Source organism: Rhinolophus sinicus, linkage group LG01, assembly GCF_036562045.2.
Source record: "Rhinolophus sinicus isolate RSC01 linkage group LG01, ASM3656204v1, whole genome shotgun sequence".
NCBI classification, from domain to species: domain Eukaryota; kingdom Metazoa; phylum Chordata; class Mammalia; order Chiroptera; family Rhinolophidae; genus Rhinolophus; species Rhinolophus sinicus.
In genome coordinates this window covers 56245824-56268349 of record NC_133751.1, presented here as the reverse complement: position 1 = coordinate 56268349, position 22526 = coordinate 56245824, and the positions used below count along the sequence as shown (strand labels likewise).

At 34.5% G+C, this 22526-nt stretch overlaps 1 protein-coding gene across 5 annotated transcripts in view; it reads left to right on the top strand.

The window, feature by feature from the left end:
- The window catches only part of ATP13A3 (ATPase 13A3), a 78622-nt gene that overhangs the window by 5578 nt on the left and 50518 nt on the right, over positions 1–22526 (top strand). For 4 of the 5 annotated variants that reach the window (XM_019723300.2, XM_019723306.2, XM_019723285.2 and 1 more), the window contains 5 exons: positions 17810–17908; positions 19147–19320; positions 20001–20183; positions 20488–20558; positions 22231–22311. In XM_019723300.2, coding sequence (XP_019578859.2) covers positions 17858–17908; positions 19147–19320; positions 20001–20183; positions 20488–20558; positions 22231–22311 — 560 coding nt within the window. In that variant the 5' untranslated portion in view covers positions 17810–17857. The remainder of the gene's footprint in view (positions 1–17809; positions 17909–19146; positions 19321–20000; positions 20184–20487; positions 20559–22230; positions 22312–22526) is intronic. The other variant, XM_074329650.1, reaches the window with a different exon arrangement.

The following is a 22526-nucleotide window of genomic DNA, read 5'->3' as shown; positions in this document are numbered from 1 at the left end:
CTGGCTCTTCCCCAAAGTCCAAATGATTTAGGACATCAAGGCAGCCATGGCAGTGCAATTAGACACTAAAGAGGACTTCCAGAACTGTTTCAGAAAGTGACAGGAACGATGGAGTAAGTGTATTTGAAGTAAGTGGGAGTATTGGGGTGGGGGGGGGGTAATGGCAATGTGTTTTTTACTGTAATAACATTTTTTTATTTAAACATTGAGTTTTTTTATCACACCTCGTACGTGTCTAGCATGGCTTCTTTACAGCATTCCTATATTGTTTTTTGTCACTTGTGAAATAGGATGAAAAATGCATTAGTTATTAACTTATTTTGATGTAAAAGACAAATGATTTGGTTTCTTATTCTTTCTGATCTAAAGAGCTAAGTAAAGTCAAATCACCTTTTAATGTGGGGGCTTTGGACCTAAATTCTCACTTCAGGTAAAAATCTTGTCAGAATTACTCTTGAAAAAGTCCTTTAGGAAGGCACCAGTTTGAAAACTGGTTAACTGACATATTTTTCAATTCCAACAGCCAGTTTTCCCTCCAGCTTTTAGAACAGGTTACTTTTTTTGGTGAGCTGCATTATAATCAGCTATATGGGGTATCATTTGACAGGTGAATGGGACTTTACATTGAGGAAGAGCAGCTTTATCGTCCCCATTGCGTGCTTGCTCTGGTACAAGGGTGCAAGGGCAGGCGTCCTACCACCATTATGGAAAGTATTTTTTCTCTTGTTTTTCTTTTTTCCCGCAGCACAGGTAGTTGAATGGATATAATTAAATGCATATATGATGTGACTCCACAGTGTGAATAATAGAGAAAGAAATTTGATATTTATGAAAATCTGCTATATCCCCAGAGTTATACCATGCAAAAAATGTAGCTTAATTAAAAGGCTAAGTAATAAAGTTGGGAATATTGGGGGACCCTTGGTACTTGTATAATTCTGGGTTAATACTCAGCTACTTTCAGTGTTTTTAAGAGTTAATGTCTTCCTTAGCAAAATCTGCATTATTTTAAAAGAACTATATAAGTTGTTAATATTTTTCATGAAATTTAAAGTGTCTGAAACTAAACATCACTTTTGGGATAGCACAGTAAGAAAACACCAGTCTTTAAAAAAAAACCTAATGGTGGCTAAAGATGCCCTGGGAGGAAGGCCTGGTGTATGGGTTAAAATGTGGACTTCAGAGCCATATACCAGTCATTTTGAATTCCAACCTCATCACTTAATAGCTCTGCAGACTGGGTCAAGTCACTTAACCTTTTTTAGTTTCTTCATTTGCTGAATGGAGGTAAGAAAATATAGCTGAGTATTGTGAGGATAAAAGGCTCAGTAAATGGTAACTTACTATTATTTGTTAGTAATATTTAACATATTGAAAACCAAGAAAGAGACAGAGACAGAGTCAGAGAGAGAGAGAAGTGTGTTTGTGGGGAGACATGATTGAGGATTGCTATTGTTTTTCTTGTTTTTTCTTCCTAAAGTGGAACAGCAGGCAATGATAACATGGTGTTATATTCAGGCTTTTCAGAGCAAAAATCCGTGATTTTGTATCTTTGATAACAACATCCTAAAAAGCTCAAGATGTTAATCTCATGTAGCTCTAGTGTACATTTTATGTATATTTTTGTCTTTCTCTCTGTGTCTCTGGGCGTGTGTGCAGCAGTCTTTCCCCATCCTCTGTTACTGTTACTTACCCATTGTCTTTCTCCCTGGCTACGTTGTAAAATTAAAGAACATGTTTAATTGTATGTATTTAATAGGATTTTATGTGCCGTATTTTCATTGAAAATACTGATTAGTGAAATGTGTCTACATCTTTTCTTTAAAAAGGAGACTTGAAATTTTACTTCTGTGGCCTTTGATTTAATTTCTTTAAACATAGATTACTGGTCCTTCATAGACTGAAGATTTTTCATACATCTCTAGATTATGCCTTTTTAAGCCATCAATTTTTAAACCTCATTTATAATTATTTTTTGTCCATGATTCCCTAAAGTTTCTCTCTAAAAATTCTTTTTCCTTATTTCCTAAGTAAGAGGTGGAATCCTTATTTTACATGGCAACTATAATAACATAATTTAATTTACTATGTAAAATGTAAAGTACTACAGGTAAGTAGCTTGATTTTGTTTGGAGCACTTAATTATTTGAAAGACTAGACTAACCTAGCAAATTCTTAGTTAAAATAAATTTAAATTTTTATTTCCTAGGTCCTTTTGATATGAAAATGTGCTTTTTATAGTTATCACCACAGCCTAAGAGTCAGTTGATGAATAATTTTGAGGTAACCTCTGGCTGTTTTCTGTTAAGTTTTTGGTGAGAAGAAGAATAGAATAAACGGCTTCATTTAGTCAGGTTCAAAAGCATCTTAATGTGTTTTTCCTCTAAATCCTTTCTTGTCTCTGGTGCAGCCCACTGTGAATGCCTCTCACGTTTTGTTGCAAGCTGTGGCAATTCCCAGTTACTGTAGCGCGTGAGAGTGTGATCCTACGGGGCGTGGCGAGCGCCTCTCGGTTATGCCTTTAGGATTGTGTTGGCACATCTAACTGTTCAGTGCTTTTTTAGTTCCTGTATGTGCCACGCTCAGGGCTAGATACTGAGTCTACATTGATGAATGCGTTCTGCCATCTTAGAGATAAACCGTCTGGCAGGCGAACCCACGCTGCTGCATCGCACGAGTCCAGAGGGCGTCATTCACACTGTGTTCTTCGGCATGTGGCCCTTTGCGTGGCCTGGGGTCTCTTTCAGACTCCATTACATATAAGTTCATCTGTATCTTTATCATGTCAAACAAGGCCCTCATAATAATCTGATTGTCTCATCCCCCCCCCCCCCCCATTTCCAGCCATTCCCCAGAGGCCACCCTGTGCTCCAGCCAGTTTAAGTAACTTGTATTCCTGATATTTTCTAGGATTCCTCATGTTAGTACTTCTGCATACGGCCTTACCTCTGCTTGGATTCCATTCCCGTTATTTCTCCTCTTTTGACTGCTTGTTTGCTTGATGAACTTAACACCCTTCAGGTCTTAGATCAAGGGACAGTTCTTCTTTGAAGTCTCTTCTATCCTCCTTTCCCTCCTGTTCCCCTCCCTGCTCCCATGACACCTACTGTACTGTGGCACTCAACTACTTTGTTTGATCTATGTTTGCTTACTTGCTGGATTCATCTACTAGAATTGGCTCCCTGAGGTTAGAAATTTAATCTATGTCATCTCCAGCATTTAGCTCAGTACTTGGCACATGTAGACAGTGACATCATAACAAATGACTTTTTATGAAATCACAAGTGGTGATTCTTGCTAGAATGCTAATTTATTTATAAACTTATTTCAAAATATTAGGATACTTGGTCAACATCTTGGTTTTCTCAATTAGTTTGCCTTTTCCTAAATCAAGTAGTGGTCTGGGGTTAGATTTCAAGTTGCTACTTGGCCAGGATAAAAGTGGTGTTTTAAGTTTATAGGTGAACATGTTGCTGAGACTTTCTGTCCATAGTAATGAAAAATTAACCATGAATGGTCTCTAAAGCAAACAAAGGCTTTCGGTCCAGGAAAGGTGACACCCAGGACTGCGGTGGCACCCAGTGCTACCTCTGTCTCTGCCAGTGGTGCCCACTGCTGCCGGGCAGGAGTGGATGAAGTGAAGAAGGGGAACCCCTCAGGCAAGCCCAGTCAGGGAGACTTCCAGACTTGTACCGGCCAACCTTTGAGTGGTAGAACGGGAATGCCCACTCCCCACATCTCCGTACTTTTTAAAATTTTGTTACTTAGAGATTTATCTTAGATTTGTCAGCTTTAAGAAGCTATAATTCATTTATGTATTAACTTCTGAACAGAGTGATCTTGCCTGAGAGGAAGAGGAAGTAGTTGATAGTTAGGAGCATAGCTCTGTGGTGGTGTTTACACAGGGTTAGGTGAGGTCACCAAGGGGCCTGGGGAGCAGATCATGGGGAGTCAGGACACGAGCATAGGCTTGAGGTGTGCGAGCACACCAAAGACAAAATGTACTTAGTTGTCAAAGTTTCCCCACAGAAATAGAATTTTACCCCGTCTTGCCCTGTCTCGTTCATTCAGCCGCATTGCTGGGTGCTGGCCTGGTTCCCAGTCTTCGAAGCGTTTAGTCTGTATGTCCAGTATTGTGGAAAACGTTTTCTGCCGCATAATGGAAGAAGGACAAACGTGGAAAAAGTCCTTTGCTGGAAGGTAGAAGGGACAGTCAGAGTTTAGTAGGGAAGGTAACGACCAGGGTCTGGAAGGATTAGTAGGAGCTCTTCAGCAGAATGAGTTAGGAAAGGGCGTTGCTGGCAGACAGAGTAACAGACAGGAGTGGAGTCAGGAAACAGGAGGCTCTTGCAGGCATCACAAATGGTGTTCTATATAGATGAGATGTACTGTTTGTGAGGTGAACGCTAACCGCTGGCGAATGGCACGTGGTGTTGATACCCAAGCAGGGCCAGATTTGGAAGGACTTAGCATGGCTGCCAATTAGTTGCAACTTTGTCCTTGGAGCCCAACTGGGCCTCACTTCTACTCCAGTTCCTCTTGGTAGTGGAATGGTAAGGCTTTTCAAAGTCTTGCTAGTGAGAGGACTGCATAACTTGGTTTAATCCAGTATTTTTTTTTTCAATTTATGACAGCAATTTTAAATGCCTTTAAATTTTTTTTTTCTCTGGGTGGTGAACACACAATGGGACTTATAGATGATGTAATACAGAATTGTACACCTGAAATCTATGTAATTTTACTAACAATTGTCACCGCAATAAACAAAAAAACAAAAAAAAATTTATTTTGGAAGGATTCTTACCCATTTGGGAAATCCTGCTGCAGACAATGGGAAGCTATTGACATTTTAAGGAGAGAAAGAAATGATCATACCTGGTTTGTTTGTTGATTTGAATGAGGTCTGACAGGGGATGAGGGCCTGAGTTGAGGCAGTGCCAGTGGACATAGGGCATGGTGAGGCGGATTAGAGACAGGTAGAAATGATGACTCACTACCCAGGTGGACGTAGGTGTGGCTTAGGAAAGAGTGTAGGGTAACTTCCAAATTCCTGGCATGGGGTTTTAGGCCAATTGTATTCATTAGAGTACAGGAAATTGGTGGTGGTGGTGGTAGGGCAAGTGTTTGGGAAGAAAGATAAAATTGAATTTTAACTGTATGCAAACATGTATGATAGATGTTTGAGTCTGGATGTTGGTCTGGCGCTCGTGTGACCAACTAAAATCAGCTATAAGTGTGATTGGTAGGGAGTTGCCACTGTAGATGGGCCAGTAGTGCCGTCCTTGGCCTCTGGCGATGTTACAAAGAGAGAAGCCTGGAGAAAATGGACAATTAAGAGGTGAGCAGAAGAAGTAGAGGTTGGGGAATATTAATAGTTCAGAAGTGGATAGAGGAAGTAGAAGTTTGGTCACCTGGCTACCTGCCCCATTACCCAGGTTAATGTAACATGAACTGTAATTCAGCTTAATTGTGGGAGTAAAAAGGATCATTTGTGGGCCATCTTGGGAGCCTAGTCACTATTTTTCTTATGGAAGGATGTATTTCAAGTACACCGGATTTCAAATTAATTTTTGGAAAGTAGACCCTTGAAAGATGGTGCTGTCTGCCTGTCATTCCTTTTTGATATAAAGTCACTTCATGCTTGACTTTTTAGGGAAAGTGATGAGTGCTGATCTTGGTTAAGTGAACATTCGCCCCCTCCCCCCGTTTTTAAAAGACAATGTTGATTGAAAACTGGTAAGTGAAGTAGATAATGCCTGTAGAAGTGTTCTGTAAACCAAAAATCCTGTACAAATGTCACTATTATTATAGTTGGCACAGGACCCAAATACATTGATTTTAAAAAAAACACAAACAAACCTCAATAGTGTATTACAGAATGACCATAGAAAATGAGAAAGTTCAGATTTCTGTAATGATTGTACCATGAGTAAGGCCATTATCCTCTCAACAGAAATTTAAAGTGCTGCATTTTTAAAATATTTGTTGAATACATAGTTAGGGCTTTGCATTTCCTTTCTATGCTGAGTCAGGCTTCAAGTTGGGAAAAAGGAGTAAAGAGGAAAAAGACTAATTCACATAATTTTAAAAAGTTGATCCAAATGCCTGTCAGTTATAATTCTAAATTTGTAGGATTGTACTTGTTGTACAGAATAGTTTCCTAGTGATTTTGTGCTTCTTCCTTTGTGTTTGGGTCTTCATAATGTCTGGAAGAATGAAATGTGAACCATACTGTAATATATAGATCATGAGTAAACCTGATTTTGCTTTATTTATTTATTTATTTATTTATTTATTTAAAGTGTGTTTTTCCAGGACCTATCAGCTCCAAGTCAAGTAGTTGTTTCAATCTAGTTGTGGAGGGCGCAGCTCACAGTGGCCCATGTGGGGATGGAACCAGCAACCTTATTGTTAAGAGCACCGCGCTCTAACCACCTGAGCTAACTGGCTGCCCCTTGGCTTTGATTTTTTTCAAGCATACAATAATCCTGAAGTGAACCATGCTGAATAATGAAAAAAAATATTTTGGGGTTTGCTGTTAGTAAGAAAAATGGGCATCTCTGGGATCTATATGTAACGCCTTAACATACTGAAACTTACGTAGAAGTATACTTCTCTGGAAAGTTTTCTGTTGTTCTTCCCTTTTTTCTTTACTTTTTCCTACAGCCCACCCCCCATCTCATCCTGGTCTGTCTCTAAGCTGCTGCTCTATTTTGGTTCCTGTCTCTTCATGCTATTACTTTTTGTTTCAATATGCAACTACAATGTAACGTTTTTGAATAGTTTAATCATTTAAATTCAGCACTGTGCTACCAACTGCCCTTTACTCCAGTGAAATGACAATACTGTGAACAATTCAGACCAACTTTGAGCACATGCTTGTAGTGACCACTGTATTTGGACGGTCACCTGCCAATAGAAGCAGTAAAACTTCATCTAAGCTGCATCCTGATTTTAAGCTATGCTAAAATGTGGTAAATTTGAGTCTTAGAATTAATGAATGTTTAAATTTCAAAGACTCTTTTTATTGTTGATTGAAATGTCAACAGGTTACTAGGGATTTGGATTAACAGCATTGCAGATTAGAAGAAATAATCACTAATTTGCATTAGAATAAAATAAACATTGATTTATATATTACTTAACAAAACCACTTATCTCTGAACTTAAAAGTGTAATTTTTAGTTTGGGGAGTTAGGCTCACTTACCCATTTGGTTTGTTTACACAAGCTGTTACTAGAAACTTTTGATTTGTCAGTTCTTATTGTATTAGATGCCCATGCCACGCAATGTCTTTTGTGCTTTTTGAAAATACTCTTATTTGTTTCAAGTAGGTTGTTTTGCTTGTAAGTACCCACTTTTTACCCCCAAAGAAAAAAAGCACAAAACTTTTACTTATTTCATAGATCTTAACAATGCAGAGGAATTTAAAGAAATGGCTAATGGTAACATATACTGTGTATAGGTACACGTGACGTGAATTTCTAATCGGGGTTGTTGGATCAAGATATGTGGAAGCTTAAATTTTATTGTCAGTTGGTTTTCCAAAAAGGTAGTATAGATTCGCTCTTAACAGCAACCTATAAGGGTGCTCCTCGCCATTTTTTTTTTTTTTTTTGCTAGCTACAGGCAACAATTTTTACACTTTACCTCATCTTGTTTCTGATTTTTTCATGTGCTTTTTGTCACTGCTGTCCCCTGCTCCACAGAATTGTAAGATCCCTAGATTCTAGTTTCAGACAATTGTGGATTTGGGAGTAATCTGTGGTATTAAGGGAATAATAATGTGCCTACACTACCTTCCTCTCCTCCCCATTATCATTTGTTTTGTGTTTATTGCACATCTTATTTTTCAATTGAGATACATGAAACAGAGGCTCCATTATATAGGCAACTCCTACTTTCCCGTGTTAGTACCTCCAGTGGTACTAAAAATCTCTTATATATAATTTTTTATCTTTAATCACTCTTGATCAGCAGCCAGCTGCTCTGTGAAGACTTGTGAAAACTGTCAACCTCCTTCCAATGTTGGAACGTCACCTACTGGTGAAAGAGTGCAGCAACAGACTATATACAAGGGCAATACATACTTTACTGTCTATCTTAGGTCAAAAACTTCCGTGGTTGGAGTGCATCGTATGAGTTATTACAACTGCTTCATTTTAGTGGAGAAATTGAAACCAAGATAGTTGAAGGAGCTTGCATATAGTTCATGTTGAATTAATTGTCATTTACGGACAAATTAAAGCTGACTCTTGAATTCTATGCTCTTTTCATTTGTTTTTGTGTATTATGTATTTTGGAGTACAGTTGTATATTTCCTATTGTCCCTAATATGGTAATGAATATGGTATATATGCTTCTTAATGCTTGTAGATGAATTAGTCTGATAAAATAATTTTGAATTTGCTGCTCCTGTATTTATGTGATGTCACTGGCTCATGCTTTTTCTCAGTGGAGCCAAAATGTGGAGGGGATATATAAAGAAATAAACAACTGTAGCTTACTAGAAATGTACTTGTTAAAGAAGCCTTCAAAATTACTTGCCTGGGGTGATCACTTCGTAAGTTATGTAAATGTCTAATCACTATGTTGTACACTTGAAACTACCATGTTTCCCCCAAAATAAGACCTAGCCGTACAATCAGCTCTAATGAGTCTTTTGGAGCAAAAATTAGTATAAGACCCGGTCTTATTTTACTATAATATAAGACTGGGGATAATATAATATAATATAATATAGTATAATACATATAGTATAATATAATACCAGGTCTTATGTAATACTGGGTATAATATAATATAATAACCGGGTCTTATATAATATAATACTGTGTTTCCCTGAAAATAAGACCTAGCCAGACCATCACCTGTAATTAATGCGTCTTTTGGAGCAAAAATTAATATAAGACCCGGTCTTATTTTACTATAAGTAAAATATAATATAATATTCAAATATATTTTTCAAAAAGCACAAAAGAAATAGAAGACAGGGTCTTAAATTAATTTTTGCTCCAAAAGATGCATTAGAGCTGATTGTTCGGCTAGGTATTATTTTTGGGGAAACACGGTAATATAATATTGTATGTCAATTGTAATGAAAAATTTTTTAAATTAAGAAAATGACTACTTGTTTGAGCTAAAGTAACTTAATTAAGAGTGAGATCCAGAGAATCTGGAGAATGGTCTGATAGAGCACCATGAAGTGCTTGGGTGGTTCAAGCAAGTTCAAACCCAAGGTTGACCATGCATTGTAGAATTAGAAGTTTATCCATATGCACACACTCAGCCTTCCTTCTTTCATTCCTTTCTTTCTTTAACTCTTTTAAAATATTATTACATGTAGATGGTGAAAGCATTCAAAAAGCATTGAAGTCTCTCTCACTTCTTCCCCGACACACTGTTGCCACTGGTAGCTAAGTTATATAACTCGTAATGTTCTTAATATCAAGTCTAAGACAGATAATTACATTATCTTTCCCAGTTATAACTTACAGTATTTTGTTAAAGCTATCACATTGTTTTGTAACATACAAAAAAGTATAATTTACAAAGACTGCACTTTACAAATGTAAATATAGTCTTGCTTTGGTGTATGTTGGATACAATGGTCTTCCTTAAGCCTAAACACAGAAACAAAAGCATGTATTCTAAGAGAAAGTTCAAGATGGGAAGTGATAAAATGGGTATTGAGTAGAGCTTTGTTAAAATTTAGCTGGTATCCTTGTAAAATTTCCATGTATTCATTAAATTATATTATGTCATCCTTATTGTTAGGAGCTGACTTTAAGTGGTAAGTTTTGCCCTCATAGCAAGTTGTCACAATTTGGTTACTGTAGTTAGGAGATTGAGGGTTTTTTTACTCTTTTTATATAAATATTTGTACAGATATGAAAATTGAAGGGGCTCATGAGCAGAGTTAGGATTTTATATGTTTTAGGGCATTTTTTATTTCAATTGTAAAGGTGGAACTGCTTTTGAATTGCAGAAGGTCATCTTAGTTGCTGGGATGTTTCAAACTTGACAGTGAAATAATATTCAGAATGCCAGCTATGCTGTTTATACTTCAGGATATTTAAAACACCTTTTGCAGAGTCCTTAAAAGATGGGTTTCTCAAATCTTTATTTGACATGGGCAGGTATGTTTAATTCTCAGAAAAATAATCTTAGAAGTACAAAACAAAGGGGGAGGATTCATTTCTCTTTCAACAATACAAGGTGGCTCAGAAGTCTTAGTTCAGTTTTAATTTTTAAAACTCCAGTTGTATATGTTACAAACTTATAAAAAGCATGTTATTTGAGAATGTAATAATGTGGTTTTGTGAATTTTGGAGTAGTACATTTTTAATGTTAGTTTTTAGCTTTGGCCTTGCTGATGTTGCCAAATACTGACTGAAGTAAACAATTAAATTAAAAATGCATTGTTTAAAATTGCTTTGCTTGAAGTTTTACTTGAGTTACAGATCATTCTCTAAATCACCTTGTGAAATTACTTACTTTGGAATTCTAGGCACATATATAGAATATCCTTAAACCCTTCACACATATACTATTACAATACTGTTGGTACAGCTAATGAGAAATTCAGGTTTTGAAGCAAAGAAGATTTAGAGGTTTGGGGATTTCTATGCCTGTTAAAGCCAACTCATCTTGTTTTAGGAAATGAGATATGACAGCTCTTATTCTAAAGAGTATGCTTTAAATGGTTCCTAGTAATTATGTAGTGGGAAAAAAATAAGTAAACTTTAAAAAATTAGTATTAGATTTAGTGAGATTTATTCCTGATAGCTTCACTTTTTCCTGTGCTGATGGTTTTACTCACAAAAAAAAAAAAAAAAAATCAAGTTCATTGTAAATGCAAGGAAGGGTTTGGTTAAGCACAATAGCCTATAAGCTTCTTGCTTTTTAGATAACATCAAGGCTCAGGCATGCACTGTGCAATTGGGGCTTCAGTGTGGTAGCTCGATATGATTTATTCAAGTAATAGGAGCTCGACCAGTGGTAGTCAGATGGTAAGAGGGGTGTAGCTTCTGAAAACCCATTTAAAGTCAGTAAATTAAAAAATCCTAAATTTTAATGTCTTAATAATTTTGGAAGAAGGTAAAAAAAAATCCAAAATAAATATTTGGCAGAGAATTCTCACTTGAATGGATTTTTATGCTTAGATTTATTTTATTTTTATTATTAAGAGCCAGCTTTTGAAAGCTCTGCTAATATCAGCAATTGGGAGGAATGCTGATCTAGTGCTATTGGTAAGAAAAATTTCTTTGTTTCTTAAGAGCTTGATTAAAAAACACATGCTTTCCAGCAAACCACCAAAGCTATACTTCTGTAAGTTAAATGGATTTTAGAAGTTTCCTATTAATGCTTTAAATGTCTAATTAGATATATGGTAAAATAGTATTTAGTATGTATTTTCATCTTGATAGGCAGTATATTTTAAATTATGTTTATATAGATTTTTATCTTCATGGAGTCATAGAAATGTTAAGGGCTTTCTATTTATGTACATGGTTTTAAAATTTAAATCTACATTTACAGTATATATTAAATGTAAACTGTTGGAATTGTTCTCGTTGGATTTTACTAAAAGTTTATGTGAAAGGTGAATTCTTGGTAATGTCTTGTGAGGTATAATGTGTGTAAAGAGAATAATAATTGGTGGTTTTTATTTAAATTATTTGAATTACCTTTAATATTTCAACTTTGGTAAAACTTGGTAAGACAAGAATTTTGCCTTAAAAAGGATGCTAAATTTTGGAGAAATAACACTTGTAAAAAGAGTAATGAGATAATTTGTTCAAGAATTATAATGAGAAAAGTATGAAAATAGATTGTCATAGGCAGTGCACTATGTATATAATAGCTTATTTAAAAATTAATGAGTATTTTTTGCTATGGTTGGTTTAGTTTTGTTTTTTTTGGGCGGTGGTTAGTTTTTAACTGTAGAAGATGAAATGAGAATATACTGTTTCCCCGAAAATAAGACCTAACCGGAAAATAAGCCCTAGCATGATTTTTCAGGATGACATCCCCTGAACATAAGCCCTAATGTGTCTTTTGGAGCAAAAATTAATATAAGACCCGGTCTTATTTTCAGGGAAACACAATAGTTATGTTAGACTAAGGTGAACTCAGAGATATTTGGGGAAAAGATTTTAAATAGTTATAACTACATGGACTTAATGAAAACAATGCATTTTAATGATAATTCATTTTATAAAATTATAAAAAGCATGCTTATTTATCTACTAATACATTCTACACTGAAAAATTAGGATTTACAAAGGTGGGGAAGTACATCTATATTCCTAGGTGATGGATAAAAAATAAGGGTGAAGAAATATTAGGTTCAAAACCCAGCAGTATGCCTGGTACATAATAGGTTGACTCATTGGAATTTGGATTCATAGAAACAGAATTCTCAAGATTTTATGGACTTTGGTGCCAGGAATGAAAAAAAAATTTTTTTCATGTAAAAGCTTTAGATGAGTGCTTTTATTTAATTAAAATAATTTATATTGTAGATAATTTCTCCATACTGGAAAGTAGGAAGATTAGTATAATGAACTCTCATGTACTTATTGCTCAGCTTTTAACTCAGCTTTAGCAGTTATTAACTCATGGCCATCCCCTGACTGAAAAAGATAGGTTTTTGTTTGTTTATTTTAATTTAATTTTTTTTTATTTGGAAGTTCAAAACTGTAGAAAAGTTGCTGTATTGATGTAAAGTTGTTCATTACATTCCGTGATTATCTTTCTAACATTTGCAGAATCTGTATTGATGTCTCTTCTCTTATTCCTAATATTGGTCATTTGTATCTATCCCTGTGTTCTCTTTGAGTCTAATAATGATCAATTTTATTCATCTCAAAGAACCAGCTTTTGGTTCATTTATTTTTGGTTCATTTATTTTTCCATTTTTCTGTGTTTTATTTCATTGATTTCTTTTCTGAATTTTATTTCCCTTTAGTGCTTACTCTGGATGTAATTTGCTGTTTACTACTTTAGTAAGGTATTAATAGAAGCTGAAGTCATGATTTGAGACCTTTCCTCTTTTCATATACTGGAACTTAGTTCTATAAATTTTTTAGATGCTGTTTTAGTGGAGTCTCACAAATTTTGATATGTTTTCATTTTCATTCAATTCAGAATACTTTGTATTCTCCCCATTGATTTCTTAGATTCATGGATTTTTTTTTTTTAGAAGTGTATTATTTTGTTTACAAGTATTAAGGCTTTTCTACTTATTGTTAGTAATTTCTAATTTAATTCAGTTGTATTCAGAATATGCTTTGTATGGCTTGAATCTTTTTTATGTCCCAGAATGTGGTCTTCCTTGGTAAATGTTCTGTTTAGTGTTAAAAGAATGTATATTTTACTATAGTTGAGTAGTGTTGTGACCAATTGGGACCACTTGATTGGTACTGTTGTTCAGCTCTTCTATATCCTAACTAGTATTTTTTGACTCTACTTGTCCTCTAACTTACTGAGGGAGTAGTATTGAAATGAAATCTGAAACAATAATTGTGAATGTCTATTTCCTTTCAGTTTTATCAGTTTCTGCTTTGTGTATTTTGAAGGTCTGTTAAGTGTATACATGTTTAGGATTATTATTTTATCTTCATGAATTGACCCCTTTGTCATTATGAAATGGCTTTATCTCTGGTAATATTTGCTTTGAAATCTCCTTTGTTTGATATTAATACATTCATTCCAGCTTTATTTTGAATAGTGTTTGCTTGGTATATCTTCCTTTTACTGTTAACCTACTTGTACCTTTATATTTAAGTTGCGTGCAGTTACCTAGTCTTGCATTTCAAAACTACAACCACAACCTGCCTTTTAATTGCTATTTAGGCCATTTATATTTAATGTAATTATTTATAGGCTTAAATCAGTCGTCTTGCTATTTGTTTTCCATTTCCCTATTTCTTCTTTGTTTCGTTTTTCCTTTTTTTGCTTATTACAACAGTTGAGTATTTTTTTATGGTTCTGTTTAATAACCTTTGTTGATTTTTTTTTTAGCTATGACTTTGTTTTATTTAGTGGTTTCTTTAGAGTTCATAGTATACATCTCCAACTTATTATGATACACCTTTAAGTGATATTATATTATTTCATGTATCGTATAAGAACCTTGTAAGAGTTTACTTCTGTTTCTCCCTGTTCTTTGTGCTGTTATGTATATTTACCCACATAGTTAACCATTTCTGGTGTTCTTCATTCCTTTGTGGAGATCCATATTTCCATCTGTTAATTATTTTTTTTCCGCCTAAGGACTTTTAACATTTTTTTAAATAGTGTAGGTTTGCTGCTAGTAAATTTTTTTTCAGCTTTTGTGTCTAAAAAATGTCTTCATTTCACCTTTGATTTTGGAAGATATTTTTGCTGGGTATAGAATTCTATAAATAGTATTTTTTTTCTTAGTACTTCAAAGATAATTGCTTTGCTGCCTTCTCACCTGTATTATTTTTAGTAAGAAATCTGATGTTGGTCTTAGCTGTCTTTGTATGTAACGTGTTTTTTTACTCTCTCCTTTCAAGATATTTTTCATCACTTGTTTTGAGCAATTTGATGATGACATGCCTTGGTGTAATTTGCTAATGTTTCTTGGCTTACTTTTAGTTGGGCTTCTTGGATCTATGGACTTACAAGTTTTTCAGCTGATTTGGAAAAGAATTCGGGCCATTATGTCGTTACATATTTTTTGATTCCCCCCCAACTTAGTGTGCTTGAAATTGTCTCACAGCTTACTGATGTTGTGTGCATTTTCCCTAGTCTTCTTTCTCCATTTTTTATTTTGGGTGTTACATTATTATGCCTGCAAGTTCATTGATTTTTCTTCTGTAATGTCAGATCTGCTCTTAATTCCATCTAGTATGTTTTTCATCTCAGATATTGTACTTTTTATCTTATATGTCCATTTGATTCTTTTTTATTTCTCATTTCTCTACCACCATGTTCAATATTTCTTCTTGGTTTTTGAACATATGGACTACAGTTATAGCAGCTGTTTTAATGTCCTAGTCTACCAATTTTATTATCTGTGTCAGTCCTGGGTCCTTTTCTCTGGATTTATTTTTTTCTCATTGGTTGTATTTTCTTTCTTCCTTGCATGCCTGTTAAGTTTTAACGGGATGCTAGACATTGTGACTTACTGGGACTAGATATTTTATAAACCTATAAGTCTACTTGAACTTTATTCTATGAAGCAATTAAGTTACTTAGAAACAATTTTATCTTTTCAAGTCTTAAAAGCTTTGTTAGGCAGGACTAGCTTTTAGGACTATTAAAGCAAAACTCTTCTGAATACTCTCCCCTGATTCCTCGTGACTAATGAGGTTTTTCACTGTGGTTGGGGGGAACAGGCACTCTTCCCAGCCGTGTGAGCCCTGACACTTTTTTCCCTTTAATCCTTTTGGGTGGTTCTTTCCCTGGACTCTGGTAGTTTCCTCACACACAAAGGCTGATCAGTAGTCAGCTAAAGACATGAGGGGGATCATCTTGCAGATTTTCAGTGTTCTTTTTCTGTACAGATCTCTCCTCTGGTAATCTGCCCTGCAAACCTGGGCACTTTGTGCCTCCCCAGACTCCCAGCTTCATCTCCCCAACTCAGGGAGACTACTCTGCCCCCCCTGGGTTCCCTGCCCTCCCATTTTGTGGCCTGTAAACTCTAGTTTGTAAACTGGGACAATTGTAAAACTCACCAAGTTTGCTGCTTCTCATCTCTTTATCAGTTTCCTTCTTTGCCTGATGTCCAATTTCTTGAAAACTGTTGTTTTATATATTTTGTACATTTTGTTGTTGCCATCATTTGAGGCAGGAGGGCAAATCAGGTTCCTGTTTTTGCATCTTGGTTGGAAGCAGAAGTCTCTCCATATAAGAATTTGAAGTAGTTCCTCCCCCTAAGAAACATTTCAGGTAGTGGTGATGGGAAATGAAGATCCGAATTATATGTATTTAGTAATAAAAAATGAGTCCTATGAATCCTGAATGATGATCCTGAGATTCACGTCAGAACTTAAGGAAGAACCATAGACTGGAGGTTAAGAACACCAGACCGGTATTCTTTAGTGGGGACAGTGTCAGGGCAGAGTGCCTTTGTGTTACCCTTTGAAGGTAGGTATGCGCAGTTTACCTTGCATGGTCAGGCAACAACAGCTGACCTTTTCTACAGGGAAAGAGGTTGGGCTTGCTCGTTCTCCCCATAGTACATAGAAATCATACTGATTTGATAGCGCAGTCTTACCTTGGGGGAATGACTCTAGTAGCATACTTCAGGGTTGTAACACTACCCTAGACTGAAAAGAAATTGTTACTAAATCGCTCAAAGGGTTTTGTATGACAATGTGGCTTGTTTTGGAGACATTGGACCAGATACTTTTACAGTTTCTTTTGGAAAGTGTGTGTGTGTGTGTGTGTGTGTGTGTGTGTGTGTGTGTGTGTACACATCCATATTTGTAATCAAATTCCTGAATTTTATTTTTGTAGAAAGACTCTACTTAACCCTGAGTCCATCTTCAGGGCCACTGGAAGGTAGAGAAATTCTGGGTACTGTTATAGGAGGCATCAGTATTTTTTATTGGTCATTTTGTTGACATAAATCAAGATATTTCAATAGTCTCATATAGGATTAGTTTAAAATCCTGCAGTTAGTTTTATTTAGCTATTAATTTCTATCATGTAAACATTAAATTAGTTATTGCTATCTTAGCACAAATTCTTCATTTTTTGAGTGCCTACCATGTGTCAAGCCTGTGCTACACACTGGATAGATGAGTTAGAGGTATGCCATCTGGAATGAGGGAGGTGATATTACCGCTGTTCTGCAGATATCACCTTAAAGCAGTGCCTCTCAAACTCTTTAGGCTTAGACCCATAACTTGACAATTTATTGTGAACTCTAAAGAGCTTTTGTTTATGTGGATTATATCTGTTGATAACATATTAGTTAAAACTGGTATATCTTTGAGAATATTAGTTTGATAAAACATAACAGTAATAAACATTACATGTTAAGTAACATTTTTCTGAAGCGTATTTGCCAAAACAAAACAAAAAAAGGTTCATGAGAAAACTGGCATTGTTTTTCAATTTGCAAATCTCTTTAATGTATGCTGAATGTCTAATATTTGAAATTCATCTTATTTTTTAATACAGGAAAATTTGTCAATGAGCTCAATGGATTTTCTCTTAGACAAATATCACGGGTAGTCAGAAACAATCAGAAAATTGCATAGTGGACTTTGAATCAGAATAGAGGATTCAGTTGAGTGATCTCCAATAGGGGTACACCTGTCATAGGGATTGACTCTTAGCCAGGGAATGTCATTCTTGTAATAGATGCTCAGCAAATATTTGTTGGATGATTAGTTTAATCCCTGAGAGGTTTTGGGTTAGTTTCACTCTGGTGCTTTACTTCTTCACTATACTTCAAACAATAAATTGAGTTGTGAGAAGCACTTTTAGCTTAAAGTGGCATAACCAGGTTACTTCTCTGAGTCTGGAGAACAAGAAAGGAAGATTCTGTAGTAGTTTCTCCCAGAATTTAAATTGTTTTGTAGCAAGGCTATTGCTAGTATAAATTAATTAATAAATATGCCAAATTTTTTGATAGTAAGTAATGCCAGTTCAAGAACTGCACACTGTTGAAAATGTCATTAGAACCATCTAGCACTTCAGTGACTACTTAAGTATCAGTTAAACTTTGATACATGTATCACAATGAGAAATGTGATAGTATGAAGTTATATAGTCTACTAAGATACAAAATAATTCCCTAACATTTGTTCCTCTCTCTCCTCAGTTATCTTCAGCTGTTCTGAAGCACAAGACCTTTCAAATCACTGTAGATATGGACAAAGAAGAAAGGAAGACTATCAACCAGGGTCAAGAAGATGAAATGGTAACCAGTTTTTATAATTTACTTATAAAGTATGAAGAATTTTTCTATGCAATTTATTATTCTAGGGGAGTAGAAAAGTATATTTAAAAAACCCAGCTAAATCAATGTGCTTTCCTCATCCTGTGTTTTTGAATTGGGATTATGTTAACATCTCTTTGTTGATTTTAGTATAATTCCTGTTTCACTTGTCAACTATTAAAACTTAGAGGAAAGAAGTATATTTTTTTGTTTGGTAATTTAAGAAGTTATGTTAGCTAATGCTTAAATATAATCCCAAATACAAGATTTCTAATTTTGATTTATAAAAATGTTTAAAATCAGCTTAATAAAAACAACTTCTGAACTCTGTGTGTGTGGGGAGAGATATTGTTGTCAGGTAAAATTTAAGATACCCTGTTAAACGTTAAATGTGAATTTCAGATAATCAAGGAATCAATTTTTAGTATAGTGTCCCAATGTCCCAAATATTGCATAGGGCAACAAAAAAATACTAGTTTTTTTTTAAATCTGAAATTTAAATTTAACTAGGACCTCTGCGTTTTCATTTGCTAAACTTGGTAACCCTTGTTAGGACGGGGGATAACTGAAACAATTGAAATAATTTGGGTCAGGAGGTCCAATTGATAGTCATAGTGGTATTGGGATGATTAACGAATAATTGGAAAAAAAATGAAGTTAAAACCTATCTCATCTAAATGCAATGTGATATTCTGAAACAGAAATAAGGCAGTGAAAAAACTGGTGAAATCCTAATAAAGACTAGATTTACTTAATAATGGTGAACAGTATTAATTGCTTTGATTTTGATAAATGTACTGAGATATTAACATTGGAGGAAACTGGATGAAGCGTATACAGGAATTCTTAATATTTTTGTAACTTTTCTGCAAATCTAAAATTATTCCAAAATTAAAAGTTTATTTTAAAAACTACCTCATAACAAGATAAATTCTTGAAGAATTAAAAAGGTAAATATATTCTTCATCGGTGGGAAAGTGTTATGTTACTAAGCATAACATCAAATGTAAAACCATAGCATGTAAATATTAACATATTTAACTATTTAAAAGTATAACTGTGATCTCGTCGAAACAAAATTTATAGGTAAATTAATGGATTGGGAAAATATTTTTAGTCTATGTGACAAGACAATAACACCTATTTGGAAAACAAAGAACTTTGGAGTTTATCTTTCATATCATTTGATACTTAATCATATGATTACTGTGTCCATACAGGAGATTTATGGCTATAATTTGTGTCGCTGGAAGCTTGCCATAGTTTCTCTAGGAGTGGTTTGCACCGGTGGCTTTCTCCTCCTCCTCCTGTATTGGATGCCTGAGTGGCGGGTGAAGGCGACCTGTATTAGAGCTGCAATTCAAGACTGTGAAGTGGTGCTGCTGAGGACTACTGTAAGTGCACGGGGTTACTGCAGCCCATTGTCTGGGAGGAGAGGAACGTCTTTGTGTGGACTTTGTTCAAACTAGTATATGAAGAGAACATCACTGCTAAGATACAATGAGGAGTACTAATCATAGTAATTCTAAAGCCCCTGTGTTTGAAGTGCATATTACCACAGCAGTTAGAGTATAAGGAATCTTAATGATGATCAAAACCACCCTTTTCTTTTATAGGTCTTGATGCACTGACAGATTAGATGTTTGTCTGTCAAGGTTACTGGACAGTTAGCACTATATCTTAGATCTCTTATTCGCTAGACCAGCTGTCTTTACTAAGTAATGCGGCTGCAACCCAGTGTTTTTTGTTTTTTGTTTTTTTATCCAAATTGGAAGCATTTTATAAGAGGCTTTAATATCTAATCTCAGTATGTTGATGGGTAAATTAAGAAATTATTCATGACCTTTTATGGGATATTGTATCAATGAAGTATGTCACTTAAATGGTGAGTAATGGAAAGCACTTCACGTTTAAATTTATGCATCTTCATGAAATGGTTTAACATTTGGTGAGTAGGAAGTGCTGCTTTCTCAATTAGAGATGAATAAATAATATGTAAGAGATGGAAATCAAATAAAAATATAGGACGTTATATAATATACATAATTGGCTTATTACCTTTCTCTCTTCTAAGGATGAATTCAGAATGTGGTTTTGTGCAAAAATTCGCTTGCTTTCTGTGGAAACTAATCCGTTTTTGAGTCCAAAATCTATGGCTAATAAAGTTTCGAATGGCCATGCTATTCTTTTAAATGAAAATCTGACTGAAGAGAACAGACATGAGATAAGTACACATTCACAGATGCAATCAGAACAGGTATTGTGATATTAATCTCAAAGTTTCTTTAAAAATCAGAATTGTTACATTTTATGCCATCTTGGATAGTGTATAATTTTGTGCTTGCAGTTATTTTTGTTTGAGATAAATTTATATGCATGTAAAATACCCATTTATCACTACATATAACAGTTTAGGTATTAGTAGAAGAAACAGATTGTATGTCATATGTGAACACTTTAATTTTAATATGTTACATGACAAATTTGTGTTAGTAAATTTAATTGATAACAAGTAATGATAATGCTTTTTGATGTAACATTCATTTCTGTATGTTCTATAGCTTCGTTATTTCACCCACCATAGTGTAAAATACTTCTGGAATGATACCCTTCACAATTTTGATTTCTTAAAGTAAGTAATTTTCTTTTGTTTGGATTATATTATGAGTATATTAAAAATGTTCTATATAGAAAAGAATTCATTCTAGTGTTACATGAAATTGAAGAGATTTTTATTTATATAACTGTTATTCACTTATTCATTAACAACTCTTGGTGTTTATTTGAATACTGATTAACCATTTTAGAATAAATCTCACCTGCAATTTATACCTTGGCAAAATTTACATAAAAGTTAGAAGCAGTGTGATCCTAAAATCCACTCTGAGTCTGAGTTCTTGTCTTCTTGAGGGTTCATCTCAAAGTGAATTTTGAGTACCTCTTATAGCCTGTCTGAATCATTACCTCCCAGTTTGCTGACAGTTACATCTACTTGTATTTGAGGGATGGAGTGATAGACAAACAGAAATTTAACTTTACTATGTGGATTAAGATGGGACATTGTCAAATGCGTTAAGCTTTGGGTAGGACAAATTAGAGTAGTCCCTTAAAATTTATTTTTGTGGAGGCTTCAAGTTATGTAAGTACTAAATTAATGAGGAGTCTATTTTTATTGCCTTTGTTAAGCTGATTATTATAAATGCCCGTTAAGTATTATTGCTTGAGGATGCTAAAGGAATTCTAATATTATCAATATAAAGAGAATCACCTTATGAACATTTAAAATATTCATACCTGGATTTTTAATCTTGACAGTAAGAATTGGAATATTCTAGAATGGACCAGGGCATTTCCACATGCCTAGTTCTGAAGAGCATTCCTAGTTAAGAGCCATTGCCTTACAGAACACTGCCAATGAGCTGCCATTTTGTGTTTTTTTAAATTGATTTGGAGCTCATCCCTGCTGCCTTTAGAGGGGTCATCAACTTTGGGGAAAAATGTCAAACATATTGCCATGCAGTCTTTGCCAGCCATAGAAACATGTAGAATTTAAGCTTATCCTAATGCTAGCAGTTAATCATGGAGCTTAGTTTTCCCATCTGAAAAAAGTGGAAAAGGATTGGAATTAAATGATATGTAAGATTCTCTTCAGAGTTCTTTGACTAGTATCTCACTAAAAGAAGCATAATTAAGACATTTGGAGGGAAAAGTAGATAGTTTAGTTGAATCCCACTTAGAATTGTTACAGATTTTAGACATTGCCTGGGACTCATGTAAATTCTGTACTTCTCTCCCTGGTATGCATTAGATCAGGGAAGGGTTTGGATTGATGTTTTTGTAGGAAGAAAAATAAGTGAAAGAATTTCTTAGTGTGAAGCTTAAAAAATTGAAGAGGGAAAGCTATATAAATAAAAACTAAAATGTTTATTCATCTTTAGTTTGGAATTCTCAAACTAGTCATACTTTACATTTAACTTTATTAGTTTAATTATTAACTCTTACAGCTTTGGTACACAGCCTTAAAGGATAATAATATTATATAAACTTGAGTATTTAGAGCCGTTCTATCATGTGATAGATACATTGGATAACTTAGAAGTTGCCACATTTGAGACTTAGACCTTTCTTATTGTTTATCTTAGGAACTTGAGGTTTTAAAATTCTCATTCATTATCTCAATTTTTGTTAAGGGTTTCTATTTGTAAGGTAGTCACACTTTAAAATCAGGAATATAGAAAAATGAGGCATTAAGACATTTGGATATTTTAAGCTTTGTTTAAAGTAAAAACTTTGGATTTATTTAGGGGACTGGATGAAGGTGTTTCTTGTACGTCAATTTATGAAAAGCATAGTGCAGGACTGACAAAGGGGATGCATGCCTACAGGTAACTTTTATACAACTAAAGTTAGATCTATTATCAAAAGTCCTCAATAAAGTAGTATACATAGTCCGCCCTTTTGCCATAGAGTTGTACATATTAACATTTAAATATTATAGATGTAGTAGTTGACAACTTACTGGTATTTTATTTGGATAAAACTGTCTCTCAGTTTAAGTATTATAGAAATGTTGAAGCTGATATTTTTAAGTGGATGCCAT